The sequence below is a fragment of the Salvia hispanica genome, chromosome 4 (assembly GCF_029641045.1).
Source record: "Salvia hispanica isolate PSC_SH4W2 chromosome 4, Shi_PSC_v1, whole genome shotgun sequence".
Classification (NCBI taxonomy): Eukaryota; Viridiplantae; Streptophyta; class Magnoliopsida; order Lamiales; family Lamiaceae; genus Salvia; species Salvia hispanica.
The window spans coordinates 16,049,744-16,062,922 of NC_142695.1; the positions used below are offsets into that span (position 1 = coordinate 16,049,744).

Genomic DNA, 13,179 nt, shown 5'->3' on the forward strand with positions numbered 1-13,179 from the left:
ATATAATTGGCCATTTTTTAAAATTATGGGGTAAATAAGAATTTGACCAAACTTTAGTGTTTTTTGTTCGTTTACCCATAAATTAATGAACCATAATCGAACCAGGGTAAACTCTTAACACGGTTACGATTGAATTTTTTTTGTGGTTCCAATTTTGACCAAAAACAACGGAGGAACCAGCATAGGCAGGCCGCACCCTACAACCCCACCGTGACCGCCCCAGCCCCGCCCCAGAAACTTTGAATCTGGATCTCTGATAAAGAAACGTGTGGAGGTAGAAGATGGAGATATGAAAGGAATTTTTAAAATAAGCTAGGGAAAAATGATAAAAAGCTATAAATAGGTACTCATACACTATATCCAGCTATCCCTCCCTATACTTACTTCTAATTTCATTGAAAAAAATTCTTTTATTTATCAATCTAAAATCTAATTTGTGCTTAGATATGCATATTTTTTAATTAATTAGATAATCAATCGTTTAGAGAGGGTGAAATTTAATTAAATACTAGTATTTGTTAATTCTCAGTTAAATCTAGTTTTTTTTTCAATTACTTTAGTTAGATGAGGCCCCAGCACTATATTTATGTATTCAATTTAAAATTGCACATTTAAAAATTATGATAGTGAATTCAAATTTGTAAATTACTGGAGTAGTATAGTTGAAAATATTAATTTTGAAATGAGATAGTTAGGGATTTGGAGTTGTGTTTTGTGATGATTTATTATGATTGTGTGAATTTGAGAATTGAGATTTATAAATCGAAAAATATTATACTTTCTCTGTCCCACAATAAGAGTCACACTTTGCTATTTTAGTCAATTCCACAATAAGAGTCGCACTTCATTTTTATCATAAATGGTAGGTAGTTCTCACTTGACTCATTGTATTATAAACTAATATAAAAAAATAGGTCTCATATTTTATTAACTTTTCTAATTTATTATCCTTTACATTTACTAAAACGTGTGTCAACAGTAAGAGAGACTCCTATTGTGGGACGAAGGAAGTATATAAAATTAAATATTATAATATACTATTTTTTTTAAACGACCTACTAGTACTTAATAAGAAGCTAAGTAGATAAACACACTATAGAAAAAGTTATATAGATACCATAAGTGCAAAATCATTTCATCTCACCAGTCATCTCTATCTATACAATTACTCCTTATTACACTCACTTTATACCTTTATAGAAACAGCAATGTGACATATATAGTTAATTAAATTTCGACGCTTTTCAATAACTCAATAATTGGCAGTTATTCATAAGCCCCGAAATCCCTAACTGAGAGATGGCTCATAATTGGCACATTATTTTCCGAACGCCGGAGTCCCAATGTAAGCGAAACTTCTCCGGCAGCCGCATTTCCACCGGCGGATGAGGTGGATTCTGAAGGGTCCCTTTTTGGTGCAATGGTTTCTGCAGCAGCTTCTTTGAATTCTTGTTGGTACATCTCTTCCACCATTGGCTTCCACAGTCGAACCCTAGCATTTATAAACCAATTTGATACCTGCAAGAGAGAGAGAGAGGACATAATTAATTTTCTGCAACACTGAATTCAGGTTGCTCGTAATTTAATGCATAAAAACAAACTGGCTCATGCAAATGATCACTGGGATAAATATCTGACAATGTCTTTTTTCTTTTCCCTATATATGGAATTGACATGGGATATGGATTTTAACAGCCCCAAAATACAGTAAATAAAACGTGTAGTACATAAATTTAATCAGCACTATTAATAATTACATTGGTCACATCGTCCATCGTCGTAATATAAACATTCAGAGTGTTGGGTAATTTATTCAGCACTATTAAGTATTAATAATACACGACCAGAAAAATAATGGCTAAGAGCATTCCCAATGGAGGTGGCGAATTCTCGGCGATAAATCGCCGGTTATCGCCGAATTATCGCCGGCCATTGTGGCGAAGTCGGCGATAATTCGGCGATAATGTTGCCGTTGCTTCGCCGAGTGGCGTTCTAACGCCGGATTATCGCCGAGCGATCGCCGGCCACTGTGGCGACGCTCGGCGATAATCGGCGATAATTAAAATTTTTTTTTTTTTTTTTTGAACCCAACGGCTATTTTACATTCCACCCCTATAAATATTTCCTCCACTTCCTCCATTCATCACCCACAATCTTCATTCTCTCCATTTTCAATCTCTTCTCCCAATCTTCAATTTTCATCAAAATTATGAGCTTTTGGAAGAAAAGTTCCCGATCGGGTAAGGATAAGGGTAAGGGGAAAGAGTCGAGTTCACAAATTCCCAACACGGATGAAGCAAACGAGCAGTGGATGCAGTCGTTGTTGGCGATGGGTTCTCCTCCCGGCCAACTTCCATACGGGGGTCCGTCTCCTTTGCAGACTCCTCCGGCGCGGAGACTTTCTCCGTACTTCAACTCTGCCGGCAGAATGCCCTTTCCAGCCGACGATGTGTATCGGCCCCAGTTCGACACCCCCGGATCAACCCCAGGCGACCAAGAATCTCAGGCCGCGACACTGAGCGCGGAGGACTTCGAGGTGGAAGAAACGCCCACCGAGCCGCCTTCTAGGAGCGGGAGGGGGAAGGCGCCGGCGTCGTCGGCTGCGACTGATACGGGTTCCGATGAGAGGCCGAAGCGGGTAAGGACTACTTACACTCTGCAAGAGTCCGAGCTGATAGCCGACTGCTGGGCGGACACGTCACAGGACGCGGAGCGCAGCAACTACCAGACTGAGATCATATTCTGGGAGCGGATTGCCGCGAAGTACAGGAGCCACAAGACTGCCTCAATGAAGGACCATGGCAGCGAGGCGATCCGTCGGCATTGGGAGCGCCTCATGAGGGACTGCGGGCACTTCAACGGTATTTATTCTAACTTGATGACTCACATGACGAGTGGCCAGAACGAGCACATGGTCCGAGATGAGGCCATCCGGATGTATAGTAGCCAGTACTTGTCGACGAAGGGCTTCAAGTATTGGAACATCTACGATAAGCTGAAGGATCTCCCCAAATTCCGGACGGGAATGCACGACGCGCTGCACGGGAAATCGGTGCGCTCGCGACTTAGCGTTTCGGAGAGCGAGGGGAGCGCGGCCCACATCGACTTGAGTGGGGATGGTCCGCACGAGCGCCCGGAGGGAGTGAAGAAGGCGAAGGGGAGGCGGAAGGGGAAGGGCGCAACGTCGGAAGTCGCGTCGGAATCCGTCATCGACTTAGAAAAAGCCACTTATTCGAGCAATGTCGCCAATCTGACCCAGATGTACACGCTGTACTTCACCGGCGGCGGGACCCCTGAAGAAAAGGCGGCCCTCTGGAAATGCATCCAACACCTGCAGAGTACGCTGGGGCTCGATCCCGACGCCCCTCCGGCCCCTCCGTCTTAGATTTTTTTTTTTTAAATCTTTGTTTATTTGCGTTTTTTATTTGTAGTTTTTTTTTTCTCGTTGTATTATATTTTCCAATGATTAATACAACGATGAATTGTTCATTATTAGTCTATTTATTAAATACATTTGTAGGGAAAATTAAATAATATAAAAAATAATGATGTAAAAATGAAATGTTGAGTTAGGGAGAAATAAGGGAGAAATAAGGGAGAAACCAATGTAGCACTTGGCTAAAAACTGGGGATAAATTTTGGTGCTGATGTGGCGCTGATGTGGCAGGAGTTAGGGAGAAATAAGGGAGTTTTTAGGGAACTCCATTGGGAGTGCTCTAAGGACAATTTTTTACTACTGTATTTCGTATATTAGAGACACTAATTTTTGTTGTTAATTTATCAACACTTTAAAAAACGTCCTTATTGGTGGTGTGCCAAACAAAAATGAAGACGCATAGAAGTTAATAATACCAAAGACAACTTAATTCGGCCTTTATTTATGCCACAAATTTAATTTAGTTTCTCATTATCCAAAATTTTGCGCATCAAAAGTTCTGGTGTCAGATATTTAACTCGGCTCAATGACCATAATGCATGTAAAAATAATAATTAAGTTGTATGACTAAAAACACAATTTAACTAGGCTCAACGTGTCTGGTGTTTCACACAGAAATATTTGATGCTGGATAAAATTAAAGAATTTTGCAAAGTTGATAGAAAAAAATAAATTTGAGACAATAGAATATCAAAGTTGAGATGAATTAAAGTTGATCTCGAAGAAAGCTAATATGAAGTGAATGAATACAAATTAAAGACAATTATGATGATGGCATGCAAATAGATAGATAGATGAATTACGTACTAAGTTTTTGCACTTATTAAATCCTAAAAAAAATGTCATGAATAATTGATTATGCAGTTAGAACTTGGCATGGCATATAGACTTATAGTAGTAGTAGATGACATTCACACAAAACGAAGTAATTATGAGATATCCCTTTCATCGATTTTGATAAACACAAATGAGTACCTGATTTTTCGATAAACCTGTCTGTCTCGACAGCAAATGTTTGTCTGCTTCACTTGGATACCTTACAACAAAACATTCAAATTAAACATAAATGAAACCAAATTAAGCAGAGAGAGAGAAGACATACGGATGGAGGAAATGCTCGAACAGCCACGCCCTCAAAACGGTGACGGAGCGGTCCGGCAGCCCCCGCTGCGGCCGCCACGAGTCGTGGTCCGTCCCCCCCATCCCCATATGCTGCAGCTGAAGGGCTTTCTGGCGCCGATACTTCTGCTCCACCGCCTTCAGCCGCGGCGTCTCCCCCTTGGTGATCCCCGCCTCCTTCTCGCCCAGCGCCGTCAAGCATTCCCTCACCTCGCGCTCCACCGCGTCCTTCATGGTCCGGAAGTGCTGCGACATCGCCCGCCGCGCTAGCCCCGTGTATGCCTCGGCTGCGCCTTCCCCCGCTGCGGCGTCGAATGACTTCACCATCGCCTGCATCTGCTCGCTGTATTTCATGTATCTCTCCTCCACCTAACCACAAAGGCATGTTTAATTTAGGCAGAAGGAATGTCTGCTAAGTAAAGCTGTTATTGCGTCTTATCACAAATGGGATTCAGTGTCAAATAATTAAGACAATGTAAAACAAATTAGATCACACGTGACCTTCTTCTTCCAATAATTCTGCACTAGTAGTAGTGTAGTATTTAACAAATTCAAGGTTAATAAATAGAGGAAAGATGAAATGGTCCACTTTTTCAAGATAGATTAATTTTAATAATTCTGCCATAAAATTTTTTGTTATGTGATTATATAAATACTTTATAATCTGGTTTGGAGGCATATCCATCTTCATTAGACATGTACCCCCAACTATATAAAGGAAAGTTAGGTGAAAAAAGATAGTGTAATGTGAGTCTCATTTCTATATATTAGTTTTATAATGAAATTTGAGTGGAATGTGAGACTTACTATCATCTATAGAAAATCCTAACTGAGACTCTTAATATGGGACAGATTAAAATAAAAAAAATTGAAAGTACTAAAGTGGGAAGGAGAGGGTAAAAAATAAGGGAAAGTTGTTGAAAAATGTACGAAGTTTATACGAACCTTGGCTCGTCTCATAATTTTAAAATTAGTCTAATGAATTTGTTCCTAATAATTTAATGATGAAATTTTTTAAGGAAACTATATCTGATATGACAGCTATAAAATCATATGTGGACGTTACCATCAGTAAATTCAACGATGTCGTTTATTCATAAATAAAATGACATTGTTTGTTTCAAAAATATCAAAACATAAGTGATCGGACTTTTTCACCGTAGGATGATTCCAAACAAATTCAAATAATATGATTATAGGCCATTTATTATTAAAAAAAATTAATTAAAACTCATAATACCTACTGTAAATATGTAATCTTATTCAAATTACCAAGTAAATTTCATGTATCTAACAGTTGCATAATTGTTGAGAAAGAGAGAGAGAGAGAGCGACCTCATCGAGCATGGAGAGAAGCTGAAGTTTTCTTCTTTGGTACTCAGTTCTCTCAGAAGGGGATAAGGAGTGGTGATTCTTTGAAGAAGATACACCGCCGCCGTTATCATCCGATGCCAAATTAGGGTTTCTGCCTTGTTTCTTAACAATCCCATTCCCCACACTGCAGAATTCCATCAGCAATTCTTGCGCAGCCTTCGAATACAAAGAATTCCTCAGCAACGTCGTGCTTCTTGAAGATGATTCCACATACCCCAAATGAATCTGATTTTCGTGAGTCATCGGATCTCCTCCCAATGGATAAGAATTGAAGTATAATTCCCCGTTTCCCACATTCATTTTCTCGAATTTGTTGGCTTCCAAATTCCGCAAAGAGGAGAGGGACAAAGAGAGGCCTTGTCCCTCCGCCTCATGGCCCCCACCGCCGATCCAACTCATCATCTGAGGCGGCGGCGGCTGCATGTCGGAAACTGGATTAATAGGGCTGATTAAGTGAAACCCTTCTAGATTAGAGGGTTTAACTTGTGGATTCATGAATGATAGCTGCATCAAATTTGATCTAATTAATATTTTGTATGATTAATTACATTGCAAATTCTCAACACTCACTTGATTATCAGCAAGAGCTGAGAGGTGGTGTTTGTGGCTGGGCTGGATCTGACCTTCCGTGGCTCCGCCGCCGCCGGGTTTCTGCCACGGACGGTTCATAATCTCTGTCAGCATCCCTCCGGCATCGAACACCGGCGGCGGTGGTGCCTCAAAGCCACCGCCTTGCTCTCTCATAACCCACTCGTTGGATCGTTCGTATGCATTTGGAAAGCCGTAGATACTTTGCTGGAAGCTTTGGGACATGAAGTTGTAGGAGAAAACCCAACCCTTTTAATTTGTTTGAATTTTCAAGGTTGATGTTTCTTAGTATTTCCGAATGTCTTCCTAGCAAGAGAAAGCAAAAGGAGAAAGACAAGACTAATCAGCACATAATTAAATCAAGAATCACTTTTATGGAGTATTTATTTTATTTTATTTTATTTTTTGGTAGTAGAAATTAATCAAGTACCTTTGAAGGTTGGGACATGATTGAATCGAAGCGTGGAAACATCCCTTTCTGGTGAATTGATTTTGGTGCTGGGAATTGGAATCTTTGAGCAAGGGACAGTGTTATTGATGAGACAAGGGTAGAGAGAGAGAGAGAGTGAGAGGATAGAAAGAAAAAGGGTCACCCTCTTCTTCCTCACACTACTCTTCTACCTCGCTTCGCTTTCTACTATGTTTAATTAATATACCTACAAAACACTTGCTACCTCCGTCCACAAAAATAAACAAAGATGTAAATAGTAAGTTTTAATGCACAATTGATGAAGTAATTAAGAGGATAGGAAAAAAGTAGTAGAAGAGTGTTAGTCGATTATGGATCCATATTATTAGTAGAGTTAGTACTTCATCCGTCCTATTTAAGATGTTCACATTGAATATTTTAATTTGGATGAAGGACAAAGATTTATTTCCAAATTAAAAAGTGAACATCTGAATGAGATAAACTAAAAAGGAAAAGTAGACATCTTGAACGGGACGGAAGGAGTAGCATTTAAAACTTTCTATTTTTAAATTTGGTCTAGCTTTGGTGAACAGTCTAAAATGGTAAAAATGAATACAGAGTATATTTTTTATGGACGTAACTAGTAGTATCATGTGTACATTTCTTCTTTTTTTTCCTGGAATTTTTTACTAACTTAAAGTTGCGGTAGTGAAAGTTAAGCACATCACATGCATGAAAAAAGTGTTTTCATAAACTTGCTTGCTCAACATAGTAGTATTAATATGGTAGCAATACTAGTAACCAGTGGCGGATCCAGGATCCCGAGAGGGAGGGGGCGAACTCATACGATAATGTTCAATTAAAAAACCACTAGTAGTAAAAGGTTCCACCCTTAATACCACAATATCATGCTTAAAAATGACAAAAATACTATAACCTCTATTTATATTATTGCAGGGGTTTCCACGATAAAATAATAGTATGACCTCAACCTATGAGAGTTCGCTCCCTCTGGTATTTTGTGTCTATTTTGGCCGTAAAAATAAGAGAAGATACAGTAAAAAATAGATGAAAGTTGAAGATGAAACTTTAACAAAATCACAAAATGATAAACCTTAATTACCAAATTTTAAAAAATAAGCTTACCAATTTAAAAGGCTTATTTCCATAATAACCCAAAAGAAAAAATTCCTCATTTTCCTAAAATGTTCGCATACATCTATTAGTTGATTATTAATCTATAATAATTCTTAAACGATTTATCCACTATTTCTTCCATATTAAAAATTTCAAAAATGTCCTTTGCAATTGCAAAAACTACGAAATATTTTTGTACTAGTAATTTATAAATGAACTAATAAAATTCAGATTTTTAAAATTTGTAAGAATATTTCTTCTGAAAATAAAACAAATAAGTATATTATTAGTTAAATATAAAACTAAATATCTAGCACTATGTCCATTCGTGTAATTGCATAAATATGACTGAATCTGATTATAATCTTCATCCAATATATTGCATAAATATGACTGAATCTAATTATAATCTTCACCCAATATATAATACTCATGGCTATATTACTCTTATTTCAAATTTATTGGATACTTTATCTCTTAAAGTGAAATAGTAATAAAGAAATTATCAAATATGACACACCACTCCACGTGTCTCTATGTTATTGAATATTGACATATTCTATCCCACTCCATACACTAACACATTTAATTCTTCTCTCTCCCTCTATGCGTCTCTTCGTCTTCTATACACATTGTCTGCAACTAATTTTAGTTTCATTCTCTTGCAATCTTTGTAGAAATGGAAGATTCTACAACCACACCCATTTCTCCGTTAATTCTATTTCTCTCTAATATATAAAAAACAAATTGATTGTCGTTTCTTCTTTGGGGCGACGCAAGAGGCAACGGAGGGGGCAACCATAGCGGTTTTCCGGCGGGGGGAAGTAAAATTTGGCCGACGGAAGGGGCGACCGCCCCCTCCTGGATCCGCCACTGCTAGTAACTATAGTTGCTTTAACCGGTACTGACCTTATATAGTGGCTTTGAAAGATTTAGCGTTATCAAAATATTTGACAAAAGTAAGGGCATGCAGCAACAGCCAACAAGAGTCACTTTTTGAACAAGTAGCAGTGTGCTCTATCGCCAAACTAAGCATGGCGTTGCAGGCCGTTGAGCACGTTGTAACGTGTAAGCGTACATCACTTGTAATATCTCGGAATTTAGAACCCTAATTTTATAGCCCTAAAATTTATTATTGATGACGTGGAAGATGTGAACTATTTGATAAGTGAATTTATTGCATGAGTTTCTTTGACCGGGAAGTTTGAAAAGTCAAAATTTGTTGATTATGTGATGTGGCATGTGATTTATTAAATTATGAGATTATGTGGTAAATTATTTGTTTAAGGGTGAGTGAGAATATTAGGGATAATTTCCATAAATACTAGCCATTTTCGACCCCCTTGATTTTTGAAGAAGAAATTCCATTTTTCCGGATTTAATTTAATTCTTGGGATATTTATCCAAGTTAAATCCAAGACCCAGTTATTCCTTATTTTAAAGAGGAAAAATCGACACCCCCTTTTTGTGCCTAGTGATTTTCGAAAATCACCAATGTAAGGAAGGGAGTATTATTTTTATTTTAGTTAGTCCATTCTTTGATTTCCTTCCATACCTAGAATTTAAATATTCTACCAAATCTTTTCATACTTCAAGGGATCTTGCCTTATCTCATTCTGGCAATATTAAAAATCCATGCCTTATTTAAAGGGCATAGGAGACGCCACTTTTTACTCCAAATTGGGAGAATTCTTATTTTTATTTTGCTCCGTGATATTTTGTTCTACTCCGTAAAATATACCAAAACAAAGTCTTGGCTATTTTAGAAGCCTAATTTTCGAAAACTATGGGATTTGCCCTAGGATCTATTTTTGTTAATTCTTTTTCCCTACTTCACAATATTTATTTATTTAATTGTGGAGAATAGAATCTTACCAAATATTCTAAAGATCTTTTTGAGCTCTATAAATAAGAGAGAAAACCCCTAAACCTAGCCATCATAATTTCGCCCCCTACCCTAATTTTCGCCCCTCTCATCTTTTTCATTCTCTCTCAATTTTCTTCTATTGTACTCCATTAATCCTTCATCCGTTGAGAAGAAATTGAAGTTTGATCCAAGAATTTTCGAAGAAACCAAGTCTTTACTTAATTTCCACCGTTCGTTTTTCTCACAAGGTATTTTATATTCATCTTCTTGATTCTACTCGATTCCTCTTCTTTCTAACCGATTAATCGGTCTTCTTGAACCCTCATGCATCTTGGTTGAGTGAAAGTGGGATAAAAGGGATGTGGGAATATGTTACATGTGTGTGTGTGGCGTGTGTGTGTGGCGTGTGTGTGTGTCGTGTATGTGTGTGTGTGTTGTGTTGTGTAGTGTGTGTTTGATGGCTAAATATTCTTGTGTGATAAACATGATCTTGATTAATTAGTAATGATAAGATAAATCGATGGGAAAAGGGAAAAATGTTGAGACATGCATGAGTAAGAATAGTGTTGAACCTAATTTGTGATATGTGCCTATGTGATTAAAATGTGAAACTTTGGTTGCGAAGCCGGATAACGAAAAGCGAAACTACTTGAAATCTAAGCAGTCGAGGAGGGCTTTACTCTTAAAACTCTCTTTTATTTTGTCAAAACTATTGATTGGTGTTATAAGGGTGGTTTAACTGTTATGCCATGCCTATGTTTGCTTTATGGTGATATTGTGTGCCTGATGCCTAGTTTGTGAGTTCGCTTCATTGGGCTATAGGGCTATGAATGTGATTATATGAATTCGGGTCTGAGTATGGGCCGCAAACCCTACCAGGCTGTGTACACGAGGGGATCGGGAGCTGTCCTTGCCAGTCGGTCGGTCTCGTGGGCGAAAAGTGTGGCCACACTTTCGTCACACCATGGAATGATTGTGATTGTTGTTTTGTTGAGGAAAAATGGGGAGTTATTTTGACTGGCCAGTCTATGGGAAAATATATTTTGTGATACTCGTGATATTCTCTTATAACTGCTTAAAACTCGAGTTCACTTGGTAAGGGTGGCATAACTTATAAAATGTTTTGGCAATGAGCTCACTGAGTATTTCAAAATACTCAGCCCTGCATGTGTTTTCCTTATGTGCATGTTGAACGATGACGAGCGGTGGCGGATTTTTGAGCATAATAACTAATTAAGATGGATATTTCGAACTTCAAGCGTAGTTGTGTCTTCATACATAGCTATTCTTTCTCTTGGTCGCTTTCCGCTGAATTTTGATACACTTTAGGATTTATTTTTGGGATATTTGCATCTTGCCTTCGATTTGAGGCCTTAGCCCTTTTCTTGTGATTTTTATCTTATATATTATGTCGTACTCTTGAGATTTTGACCGTTACTTAAGATACCCCTTTCTCTTTCTCATTTAAGCTTCTAGGTTAAGTTGTTGATTTAAATGCTCTGATGTTTCCTTTAAATACTTTGGTCAACACTCTTTAAATAAAACCCTAGCCTATGTTTACTTCTTTAGAATCGGTTCGAGTAGCAGCCGCCGCATTTATTGTATTCTAGGAGGGCGGGCTGTTACGTCACTACTACTTGCCTAATTAGAGTTTAAGTTTTGGTGTTCAATTTGTTAGTGCTCAATGGTCATGCATAAATCATAATGCTTAATCACATAATTTTACCAAAAAAAATAGATTTTACATGCTGATCATGCATAATGCTTAATCACATAATTTTATAAAAAAAAAAGTAAGATTTTACCTGCAATTGTACAGCGATTTCTCGAGAAATCTCATCTATAATATCTTCGCGTCTTGGCCTTGTAGTTTTTGACGACGAATATCACTTTGATTTTGGACAATTTATTTACCCTTGTCACCACTATTAAAACAAGAAGAATTCATATTGATTTAGTAGTAGTAAATTAATTAAATAAGTATCCAGTAACTAGACTGTAATTCGCAAGAATAACATTTAAGCAAGTAGTGGAGAAAAATTAGATGTAGAGAATTTGAGAGATTTAGAAGAGAATTTCTTGTCAACACAAGCATGTGGTGGATAGAAATCAATAATGGAATTATTGAACCTCAAAAAATAATGGAATTAATTGTAATTTTGGATATATTAGTACAAATAGCAATTTGCAAAAAGCACAATTGACGTACCATAATGAATTGATGATAAAGATGTTACTCAATAATGGGGACAAAGAAAACCTAAATTATTACCTTAAAAAAGGACAGAAATTATGACAAATTAAAAATTGCACTCAGTGACATAGACTCATAGTAAGGGACACAAAGTCGATTTAAATTTTACTAAAACTAAATTTTGCATTTGAGAATATCAGGATCCAATGTGAGTAATTTTCAGTAAAAGGATTAATGCATTAACTTTTACTAATTTTACAACTATGACTTAGATTTTTATAATGTTGTACTTGCCGTCCTACTATGCCCTACTATAAATAATTGATACAAATTAAATAGGAGAACTCATCGAAAAATACATGTCAATAGTGCAACATACTTATAGAGTGATTATGGACCATATGAGGTTCGAACCGATTAAGAAAACTCGGAAATGAGGTTATATAATTATGCTCGATGCAGCAAATTAAATAAATTGCATATTGCAAAATTAAAAATATTTAGTCTCAAATTAAATGTAGTCTATTAGATGCTTCGGATCGTTGACTTTGCAGTGTGACCGAGACAGAGGTTGCGCCGTGGTCAGAGCTGGTGGCGGTGATGTGGTGTGCGGGCTTGGGCTTGGGCTTGCAGATGGCTGATCCGTGTCATAAATACTGATGACATTAATAGGAGCACAACCTTATACCTAAATCTGAATGATAATAATCTACTCTACAAGAGTATACAGTTGTCCTTTTAGCAATAAGTACAGATTGACAATTGTTTCACAGATAAAATATAGACATTTTGTGGAATATGAAGTTTGTCCAAAATGAACTAATGGATATATGAATGAAGTTTCTGCCATTTCCACAAAAGGGTGAGGAGACAGAGATATATATATATGTGCATTAAAAGCCATAAAGAGTTAAATCAAATTCTTCATGTGAAAAAAAGAGAATTATTCCCTTCACAAATAGTATATGAAACCATGTGCTATAATTTGCTTCCTTATAGTTTCCTCTGTGCACTGTGCTATATGTAAATTTTGGACAGAGAGGAAATATTTTGTC

The 13,179-nt window shown here is 37.2% G+C and overlaps 1 protein-coding gene and 1 long non-coding RNA gene across 5 annotated transcripts; one reads left to right on the forward strand and one right to left on the reverse strand.

Annotated features, from left to right (window-relative positions):
- Window positions 1-1,081: 1,081 nt before the first annotated feature.
- Window positions 1,082-7,135, reverse strand: LOC125196976 (BEL1-like homeodomain protein 2). Of its 4 annotated transcripts, none has more exons than XM_048095653.2 (6): window positions 6,948-7,134; window positions 6,500-6,819; window positions 5,891-6,433; window positions 4,539-4,924; window positions 4,412-4,472; window positions 1,082-1,518 (listed from the first exon to the last, which is right to left on the reverse strand). In XM_048095653.2, exons 2-6 carry the CDS (start codon window positions 6,740-6,742, stop codon window positions 1,267-1,269), a joined length of 1,485 nt encoding a protein of 494 aa, XP_047951610.1. In that variant the 5' UTR covers window positions 6,743-6,819; window positions 6,948-7,134; the 3' UTR covers window positions 1,082-1,266. The 4 variants fall into 4 exon arrangements, 3 of the variants coding, with proteins under 3 accessions (XP_047951610.1, XP_047951612.1, XP_047951609.1); XM_048095655.2 differs by having other exon boundaries at window positions 5,891-6,346; window positions 6,500-6,823; XM_048095652.2 differs by having other exon boundaries at window positions 6,500-6,823.
- Window positions 7,136-8,646: 1,511 nt separating this feature from the next.
- LOC148927352 (uncharacterized) lies at window positions 8,647-9,281 on the forward strand. The gene is made up of 2 exons (XR_016128793.1): window positions 8,647-8,964; window positions 9,037-9,281. It is a non-coding gene; the product is annotated as an uncharacterized LOC148927352 (long non-coding RNA).
- The last annotated feature ends 3,898 nt before the right edge of the window (window positions 9,282-13,179 follow it).